The sequence below is a fragment of the Piliocolobus tephrosceles genome, unplaced genomic scaffold (assembly GCF_002776525.5).
Source record: "Piliocolobus tephrosceles isolate RC106 unplaced genomic scaffold, ASM277652v3 unscaffolded_30373, whole genome shotgun sequence".
Classification (NCBI taxonomy): domain Eukaryota; kingdom Metazoa; phylum Chordata; class Mammalia; order Primates; family Cercopithecidae; genus Piliocolobus; species Piliocolobus tephrosceles.
The window spans coordinates 1,918-11,831 of record NW_022313614.1 but is presented as its reverse complement, the minus strand read 5'-3'; the positions used below and the strand labels follow the sequence as shown (position 1 = coordinate 11,831).

Sequence of the window (9,914 nt, the reverse complement as noted above, 5' to 3'; positions counted from 1 at the left end):
GAGACGGAATCTCGCTCTGTCACCCAGGCTGGAGTGCAGTGGCCGGATCTCAGCTCACTGCAGGCTCCGCCCCCCGGGTTTACGCCATTCTCCTGCCTCAGCCTCCCGAGTAGCTGGGACTACAGGCGCCCACCACCTCGCCCGGCTACTTTTTTGTATTTTTTAGTAGAGACGGGGTTTCACCGTATTAGCCAGGATGGTCTCGATCTCCTGACCTCGTGATCCGCCCGTCTCGGCCTCCCAAAGTGCTGGGATTACAGGCTTGAGCCACCGCGCCCGGCCGGGTTTGTGCTTTCTAGTCAATCTGCGAATCCTCAATCCTGTGAAGAGGGTGGGTGTTAGCCATTCACTGACAAGAGACAATACCGGGTTACGTGTAATTAAGCCAAGATCAGATTAGCATTTAGGATTTTTTTTTTTTTTTGAGACAGTTTCACTCGTTGCCCAGGCTGGAGTGCAATGGTGCGATCTCATCTTACGGCAACCTCGCCTCCCAGGTTCAAGCGATTCTCCTGCCTCAGCCTCCCGAGTAGCTGGGATTACAGGCATGTTCCACCACGCCCGGCTAATTTTGTATTTTTAGTAGAGATGGGGTTTCTCCATGTTGGTCAGGCTGGTCTCAAACTCCCAACCCCAGGTGATCCGCCCGCCTCAGCCTCCCAAAGTGCTAGGATTATGGGTGTGAGCCACCATGCCCGGCCTCGGATTTCTTATTTACCAGTTTTTACATTTCAGGGGTTAGGTTTCCTCACCTGAGCTCAGGTTCAGGATATCAGAGATCTTTACCAGTACCTCAATTTCCTCCCACATTAATTTTGGGAGAAAGTATTTTATTGGAAGTCTGTCTTTGATGAAATATCCATCAGCTAATTTAACTTCTATTTATCTAGGGGAAGAGCTTTTAAGGTAAATACTGCCTCTGTATCGCACTGATTGCCCACCCGCCTATCCAGCTGTGCTGCTGAAATTCATTCTGAACTTTGGTACCAAATAAACTAGAAAAAAAAAGTTAGCAAGTGGCATTTCACGATAAAATCTAGGCTTTATTATTTTATATTCAGTAGCTCAGTAAAGCTCTTGTCCACATCTTACAAGGGAGGTGGTGGAGGCGGGGTCATGATCAACCATGGCCTTTTCAAGTTACAGATCAGTAATAGCAGTCCAAAGGTGGCAAATATGTATTTATTGCATCACTGTAAACAGAGAAAATCTTGTCTCCTCTCAACCAGATGCCCAACATTTTATAAAAGAAGTGTAACTTAGCTCCAATTTGAGGATACGTACTAAAAATTTTAAACCTCACCTTGGTGTTTTTTTCAAGACTAAGTGTGATACCCTGTAAGGCATTTCCATGTCATAAATTCTACCATATTTTTATGTAAAAAAATGGTGCACATTGTTGTAATTGTGTCTGCAGCTGTGCTGCGATTATGAGACAGATACAATGATTCACACTGGCTGGAAGCCAAGTCTCACGGGCCAGGGATCAGGGCAGTCCAGCCTGGCGCTGCCACAACGGGTGGTGATATCAGGTCACACGCAGCACCTGCCACGACTTTAGACTGACCTTGTTTGATCCACGGTTGTGACCACATATCACCACAAATTTAACAATAAAAAATTGTTTTAAGAGTATCTGAGAAAGGACTAAGCAATCATTCCATTTTGTGTCCTTCCCTTGTTTTAAAATGAGCAATGTCCTTTAAGATCTGCCAGCTGACTGTTCAGTCTGAGCCCATGTCATCCTTCCAGAACGAGCACATCCTAGGATTTCAAATGGTTCTACAAAATAAAGTGAGAGATTGACCCAAGTATAAAGTCTTAACAAGCATCTCACCATGGAAACCAAGGACTCACATTGAAAGCCAGTGGTCTCATTGTGACTTAACTCTATGACGATAGACGGTTGGAGGGATTCTAGCAGTGAGCCAAGCTGAGATGCAGCACAAGGAAGGCTGGGGATGATACCAGCTGAGATGGTGAAGGATTCCACAGCCAGGGCTGTATTAGCAGCCAGAACAATGGAACAGCCCGGAGAGACCTGTCTGTCCAGGTCTGCTGCAGAGGTGTTAGGTGAAGGCCCCACCCCACACACAGACAGGTCAGCCCAGATCAAGAGTGCTCAGCAGGCAAGGCCACATCCTCCTGTCAGACACGGTCTGCACCTCCACCCCCGATTTTAACTGAATATACTTCAAGTCAGTGAACTCTGTGTAAAGAATGAAACACAGGCTGGGCGCGGTGGCTCATGCCTGTAATCCCAGCACTTTGGGAAGCCAACGCGGGCGGATCACGAGGTCAGGAGGTTGAGACCCCCCTGGCTAACACGGTGAAACCTCATCTCTACTAAAAATATAAAAAATTAGCCAGGCGTGGTAGTGGATACCTGCAGTCCCAGCTACTCAGGAGGAGGCTGAGGCAGGAAAATGGCGTGAACCCGGGAGGCGGAGCTTGCAGTGAGTGGAGATCGCGCCACTGCACTCCAGCCTGAGCGACAGAGCGAGACTCTGTCTCAAAGACAAAAAAAGAACGAAACAGAGCAAAAGGATGTTTTCAGCCAATAAGAACCCAGCGCTCCCCAGCCTGTTGGTGGGAACCCAGTGCCCCTCAGCCTGCAGCAGGTTCCTGGACTCCTTCAGTCCTGAGAGTAGCTTCTGAGGTGCGGGTGCTGTGAGTCAGAAACCATTGCCAGGCCTGCCATGCACAGCTGTTTTCAGGCACTTCTGTCACGGTCAGTATATTAAGTGTGAAGGGGATTTTAAAAGTTCATCTTCAGCCGCAAAGAAGAGCTGGACGGCTGTCATCTTGCAAAATGACAAATGCACGCAATAGATTCACGTGTTTTCCAAAATCACCTCTTAGATTCTATATCCCAGCCGGGCACAGTGGCTCATGCCTGTAATCCCAGCTACTCAGGAGGCTGAGGCATGAGAATCACTCAAACTGGGAGTGGAGGTTGCAGTGAGTTGAGGATTGCACCACTGCACTCCAGCTTGGATGACAGAGCGAGACCCTGTCTCAAAAAAAAGATTCTATATCCCCAAACTCTAAGGTGCAAACAGGCAAAACCGCAAAGCGGTCTTCAGGGTTCTTCTGAAAGGCAAGGCCTCTGGTGTGTGGAGCCTCCCAGCTGCCTCCTACCATCCAGATAGGAGCTCAGTGGAAATCAAGCCGCGACTGCACAGTCTTGCAGCCCTTGTCTGAGTAGATTTTCTCGTCTTTGGGGAAAAACGTCATTTCCTCTGCCACTCTTGTGACAATGTCTTCATCTATAGCAGAACCACGGGCCCTCATCTCGGCCCTCACACACATTTTCACATGTCTGTACTCCAAAGGCAGGAAGGGGATAAAGTAATCAATGAGGTTTTTGTCGATCAGTCCACTGTGCCACAGGCCACCTGCAGAACAAGACAAAGCTGGGTTTGCCACCGCCACCTGGCCAAGCTCCAATCCCAACCCTCAGCACGTGCCTCAAGTCCGTACCCCTTAAGAGAGTCTCTTGTCAGTGTGCAACAAGCCCATGTAGGACTCAGCTGGACACTCACTCACTGGTTTCAAGGACAGCATACCTAAGAAAATTCCCGACTTTAGCAAAGCCAGAAGTCCAGTGGGATCCTGTGGCTTTGTGAAACAATGCAAGAGCAGATGGCTCACTGCCGGACAGTTAAGGGGCTCCTTTACCCTGGTGTACTCACTGTGTTTATTATTGAAGACTCCAACAGACAGTACAGGTTCCAGGTCCTTCAGCTGAATGTCTTCCCTCTTTCTTCCGGCCCGCCAAAAGTCAAGAGCTGTCTTAGTTATAAGGTCCCCGCCTGCATTGCTGAGTTTGCCAGAGAAATAAAGATTAGAATCACATATTAAGACTTCTGTGTCAGCCGGGTGTGGTGGCTCACGCCTGTAATCCCAGCACCCTGGGAGGCCGAGGCAGGCGGATCACCTAAGGCCAGGAGTTCGAGGCCAGCCTGACCAACATGGAGAAACCCCGTCTCTACTAAGAACACAAAAATCAGCCAGGCTAATGGTGGTGTATACCTGTAATCCCAGCTACTTGGGAGGCTGAGGCAGGAGAATCGTTTGAACCAGGGAGGCGGAGGTTGCAGTAAGCCGAGATCACGCCATTGCACTCCAGCCTGGGCAACAAGAATGAAACTCTGTCTCAAAAAAAACAACTTCTGTGTAAATGAACCTGCTCTATTTTCCCTTTTTTGAGACACTCTGTCACCTAGGCTGGAGTGCAGTGGTGCAATATCAGCTCACTGCAACCTCCACCTCCCGAGTAGCTGGAATTACAGATGCCTGCCACCATGTCCCTTCTAATTTTTGTATTTTTAGTAGAGATGGGGTTTCACCATGTTGGCCAGGCTGGTCTTGAACTCCTGACCTCAAGTGATCTGCCCACCTCGGCCTCCCAAAGTGCTGGGATTACAGGCGTGAACCATCACGCCTGGCCAAATATCTATTTTCGTAAAGGAATATTTACTGAGTGCTACTACAAAAAAGTGTCTGCTCTCATGGAACTTAAAATGTTTATTCACAACTAGCTGGGATAATGCTATGGCTCTTTATAACCCTAAAAACGAACATGCGCAGTTAATAAAATTACTTGTTTTCATTTGTTTCATTTTTAGGGTCGGGGTCTTGTTTTGTCACCCAGGCTGGCGTGCAGTGGCATGATCATAGCTCAATAAAACCTTGAACTCCTGAGCTCAACCAATCCTCCTGCCTCAACTTCACCAGGAGCTGGGACTCCAGGCGCATGCTACCATGCCCGGCTAAAATTGCCTGCTATCATTGATTCTTTTTTTTTTTTTTTGAGACAGAGTCTCGCTCTGTTGCCCAGGCTGGAGTGCAGTGGCATGATCTCTGCTCACTGCAAGCTCCTCCTCCCGGGTTCACACCATTCTCCTGCCTCAGCCTCCTGAGTAGATGGGACTACAGGCACGTGCCACCACGCCCAGCTAATTTTTTGTATTTCTAGTAGAGACAGGGTTTCACCATTTTAGCCAGGATGGTCTCGATCTCTTGGTGATCCGCCCACCTCGGCCTCCCAAAGTGCTGGGATTACAGGCGTGAGCCACCGCTCCCGGCCCAGTGATTATTTCTTTAGTTCATTTCCACAACCCACACTGTGTGCCATGCTGAGACTGGCAAAGGAAAAGAAAAGTAAAGCAGTAGGTAAGTGCCTTGTGCCAGGCAGGCACTTTTGTCCTGGTAAACAAAGTGCTGATAGTCCTCAGGACCTCATTTTATCATTGAGAGAATGAAGGGCTTGTGTGCCCCAAAAGACAGCCTCCCGCTGACCTGAGAAAGATGAAGATGGCTTTGCGGTAAGACACTCCGTCAACCTGCTCGTAGTAGTCTAGAAACGGCTTGATTGCGTCAATGATCCCGGGGTGCAATTTATCCATCTCGTCAAATATGAAAACAGAGTTCGCACATGCACTCACATTACCGCGGATCCACTTCTGTAACTGGTCCTGGACCAACCGTGAAAGAAGAAATAGGATGCGAAGCTCAAAGGGTGCACCAAGAGGAGCACAGGAACCATCTGCTCATGCACTGAAGGACGAGGTCAGAGCTCTTAGAACTGCACCCTCACCCCCACTCGCTGGGTAACAGCTTTTCTAAAACCTTATTTCTAAAAAGTGGAAATTGGCAGAGACAGATGCTAAAATGCAGAGAAGCTTTTTCCTAACTCAAATGACATATTAACTGTGACTTTTTAAAGGTGTAAGAGGTACAAGATCCGTGATTTTTTTTTTTTTTTTTTTGAAACAGGGTCTCGCTCTATCCCCTAGGCTGGTGTGTAGTGGCATGATCTCGGCTCCGCCTCTTGGGTTCAAGAGATTCCCTTGCCTCAACCCCCATGTAGCTGGGACTACAGGCGCCCCCATCCCCCACACCACACCTGGCTAATTTTTTTTTTTTTTTTTGAGACGGAGTCTCGCTCTGTCGCCCAGGCTGGAGTGCAGTGGCCGGATCTCTGCTCACTGCAAGCTCCGCCTCCCGGGTTTACGCCATTCTCCTGCCTCAGCCTCCCAAGTAGCTGGGACTACAGGTGCCCGCCACCTCACCCAGCTAGTTTTTTGTATTTTTTAGTAGAGATGGAGTTTCACCGTGTTAGCCAGGATGGTATCGATCTCCTGACCTCGTGATCCACCCGTCTCGGCCTCCCAAAGTGCTGGGACTACAGGCTTGAGCCACCACACCCAGCCACCTGGCTAATTTTTGTATTTTTAGTAGAGATAGGGTTTCGCCATGTTGGGCAGGCTGGTCTTGAACTCCTGACCTCAGGTGATCCACCCAACTCACCCTCCCAAAGTGCTGAGATTATAGGAATGAGCCACCTGGCAAGATCCGTGAATATCATTCACTGCTAACCTAGCCATAGTTTTCATCTCTCTTGGACTACAGTCTCCAGTTAGTACCACCAGACATACTGAGGAATAAGAAACTAGATTAGACCTGCATAGTACACAGTACCCCAGACCAACAGAGCTGACTCACTGACATTTCATGAAAAGCATCTGTTCCAGATGCTTTCTTGAAACAAACATATAGACACTCAAGCAACAAGCCCTCTACCCCAAAGTGTGAAAGGCTGTACCATGAAGCTCCCCGAGACATGCCCTCATCCATTTATATTACTCTGTTTCTAGAGATTTATAAAGAATGTAGAAAACAAGAAAATCCTTCCTTCCTTTTTGGCAGTCTTTCCTGTCTCATGTCAGTTTGTAGGGCAAATGTTTCTACTTCCTTGTTCAGTTAAGTTTCTGTTTCTTTCTTCAGTCCCCACCTAACAGGAGGAATTTTTTTTTTTTGAGATAGTCTTACTCTGTCGCCCAGACTGGAATGCAGTGACACAACCATGGTTCATTATAGCCTCAGCCTCCTGGGCTCAAGCGATCCTCCATGTCCGCCTCCCAAGTAGCTGGGACTACAGGTGCATGCCACTACACCTGGCTAATTTTTTATTTTTTGTAGAGATGGGGTCTTGTTATATTGCCAGTGGGAATGTTAACCTTGACAAGGGCAACATTCATTTAAGTGAGAACTAACCCTCTTAGACAACTTAAAATACATGTGGAAACAATATCTCAAAAGGAGAGACGGTCTCAAGGTTCAGTTCTTTGAGGCTTCCTTTGAAGAAAGCAATGCCAAGGACATGAAGGATGGGAGGAACAAAGGGAATAAAACCTGTTTGAGAGAAAAAAGACCTCTGGGCTACATTGCAAAGAGCAGAGGCAACGCTGAGGCTGCACCAGAGGTGGGCAGCATTGAATGAAGCCACCCCCAAGCTAATCCCTGAAGACTGACTGCCCCTCTCACCAACTGCACTGCTGCGGATGCCGGAGCATCACCGGAGAAGCCTTCACTCACCGGAGAATGTGGCTACCATGTCAACTGGGAGTTGGGAGGTTTTGGTTCAAGTTCCTGCTCTGCCACAAAGATTATAAGGAGTAAGTCACCTTGCCTCTCTTGGCTCCAGGCTCCATCTTTTTTTTCTCTCTCTCTCTCTTTTTTGAGACAGAGTCTCACTCTGTTGCCCAGGCTGGAGTGCAGTGGCACAATCTCAGCTCACTGCAACCTCTGCCTCCTGGGTTCAAACAATTCTTCTGCCTCAGCCTCCCGAGTAGCTGGGATTACAGATGTGCACCACTACACCCAGCTAATTTTGTGTTTTCAGTAAAGACGGGGTTTTTCCATGTTGGTGAGGCTGGTCTCGAACTCCCAACCTCAGGTGATCCACCTGCCTCAGCCTCCCAAAGTGCTGGGATTACAGGCCTGAGCCACTGCACCTGGCCTTGACTACATCCTCTTTTTTTTTTTGAGACGGAGTACAGTGGTAGGATCTGGGCTCACTGCAACCTTCACCTCCTAGGTTCAAGTGATTCTCCTACCTCAGCTGCCCGAGTAGCTGGGATTACAGGCGCGCGCCACCGTGCACAGCTAATTTTTGTACTTTTTGGTAGAGATGGGGTTTCACCATGTTGGCCGGGCTGGTCTCAAACTCCTGGCCTCAAATGATCCGCCCGCCTCGACCTCCCAAAGTGCTGGGATTACAGGCGTGAGCCACCGCGCCCAGCCCTTGGCGCCATCTTTTAATGGGAATAGCATGCCCTACCCCACTGGACTGTTTTGGAACCAAGTAAGAGAAACGTTGTAGGAGAGCTTTGTAACTACCTGGACTAAGTGTGCCTTAACTCAGTGGAGCCAGGGGCTACTGCAACACAAAGGAAAGAGAAGCAGAGGCCAGAGTTAGTGAGCAGGTCACCCAGACCAGTCCGACTGGCCTGCGGACGAGATAATAGCGGGTTCTCTTGCCTGGTACAGTTTTATCTTCTGTTCATGAGGGAAGTGCAGAGTCGATACAAACAGGTGGACAAAGTTACTCTTCAGGCCTTTTGGGTGAAGATTTTCAGCCACAATTTGACTGATAAAATTCTTGCCTGTGCCAGCCCAGCCGTGTAAGGAAAGGGTCAAAGGTTTCTTGGGATTTTTGTTGTTCCTGAAGCCAGTCAGCGCCTTGAGAATCACTTCCGTGGCCAGATGCTGTCCAAACAGCTTCTCCTCCAAATCCAGCTTGAGAGCTGCAAGAACAGCCCCAGAACAGAGAGAGAAACAGACGTTAAAAATGCATCAGCAACGCAGTACTTTCCCAGCTGCCCAAAGCAAGAAGGACCCAGCAGGGTGTCTGTCAAACCCTAGGGCAGAGGTAGTCAAATGATGCTACTTTCAAGTAAACGGACTATGTGGCCGTTCTTAACGCTTTGGGGTCTGATATGGAAGCTAAATGTTCATCCATTCGCAGATGAACCATCGCTTGATTGAGCGCTTGCTATTCCCAGCCACCCCTGCTGGCCCGCAGGAAAACCGGGGGCCAAATGTGGGCTTTCTAAGCGACGCAGCACGTCTGAAAGCTACTTAATAGGATTGGCAGGGCGCAGAAGGGCCGCCCACCGTACTTTCCGTTTCTTCTGCCTGTGATCCTCAGGAACGGGAGCTTTAGAAAGGCGCTGGGGCAGAGCCCCACGACCTGGAGACTGTTCGCGAAGGCACCGCTTCCAGGGCTGGAGTTCGCACTGCGTTCCCGCGAACGGTTCCGGGGCCGCCCCATCCGCTCCCCACCCACCCCAGCTGGGACCACCGCCGTCTAGATGCCGCGCGCCCGGTCCGTGCCAGGCGCCCACGAGGCCGTTCCTCCGCGCCCCAGTGCCCGGCCTGGGGTCGCAGAGGCCCCCGCGCCGCCTGCAGGGCCGACCCACCGCTCGCGCACGCCGTACCCGAAGCGTTGAGCGGCCGCTCCTCGCGGCAACACTCGGCGAAGCGGCAGTAGATGCCATTGTAGGACAGGTAGCCGGTGATGGCCGACGCGGCCCCGATGGCGAGGCCCACGGTGATGGGCTCGAACGCCGCCACCACTCGGGCAGCCAGCAGCAGCGCCAGCAGCGCGGCGCCCCGGAGCCAACCAGCCCGCAACATACCGCCCCTCGTAGCCCGCAGAAGCCGCTGAGCCAGGCGCCCCGCGGCCAAGCGGCAGGACGGACTTCCGCTCGTGCGTCACTTCCGCCCCGCAGACCCGCCCACTCCCTTGGGGGCGGCCATGTTGGTGAGGGGCGGAGAGGAGGACAGTGCCATCATCCTTGTGAGTGGCCCGAAGGTGTAGGTGACTGTTTTGTTTCCCGTTTCTTTCTTTTAAAAAATTTTTTTCGGGCCGGGTGCGGTGGCTCACGCCTGTAATCCTAGCACTTTGGGAGGCCGAGGTGGACGGATCACGAGGTCAGGAGTTCGAGACCAGCCTGGCCAACATGGTGAAACAAGCTGCCTGCTTGCTCATCTGTCTCCCTGACAAGTTACCTGGACCATGGTAACAGCCTCTACTAAAAAATAAAAAAAAAAATTATCTGGGT

General features: G+C 50.4%; 1 protein-coding gene across 3 annotated transcripts; it reads right to left on the bottom strand.

Annotated features, from left to right (window-relative positions):
- Positions 1-2,764: 2,764 nt before the first annotated feature.
- TOR1B (torsin family 1 member B) lies at positions 2,765-9,549 on the bottom strand. 3 transcript variants are annotated; one of them, XM_023216956.1, is made up of 5 exons: positions 9,288-9,549; positions 8,329-8,594; positions 5,305-5,480; positions 3,696-3,823; positions 2,765-3,398 (listed from the first exon to the last, which is right to left on the bottom strand). In XM_023216956.1, exons 1-5 carry the CDS (start codon positions 9,484-9,486, stop codon positions 3,157-3,159), a joined length of 1,011 nt encoding a protein of 336 aa, XP_023072724.1. In that variant the 5' UTR covers positions 9,487-9,549; the 3' UTR covers positions 2,765-3,156. The 3 variants fall into 3 exon arrangements, 1 of the variants encoding a protein (XP_023072724.1); XR_002732565.2 differs by having other exon boundaries at positions 3,303-3,398; positions 8,188-8,594; positions 9,288-9,548; XR_002732566.2 differs by lacking the exon at positions 5,305-5,480 and having other exon boundaries at positions 3,223-3,398; positions 9,288-9,548.
- Positions 9,550-9,914: the final 365 nt, after the last annotated feature.

Coding starts and splice junctions, on each gene's coding strand:
- TOR1B (XM_023216956.1), bottom strand. CDS start 9,486: ATGTTGCGGGCTGGTTGGCTCCGGGGCGCCGCGCTGCTGGCGCTGCTG. Junction 8,595..9,287: donor GCGGCCGCTCAACGCTTCGG/GTACGGCGTGCG, acceptor CTGTTCTTGCAG/CTCTCAAGCTGGATTTGGAG. Junction 3,399..3,695: donor AGTCTTCAATAATAAACACA/GTGAGTACACCA, acceptor CTTGTTCTGCAG/GTGGCCTGTGGCACAGTGGA.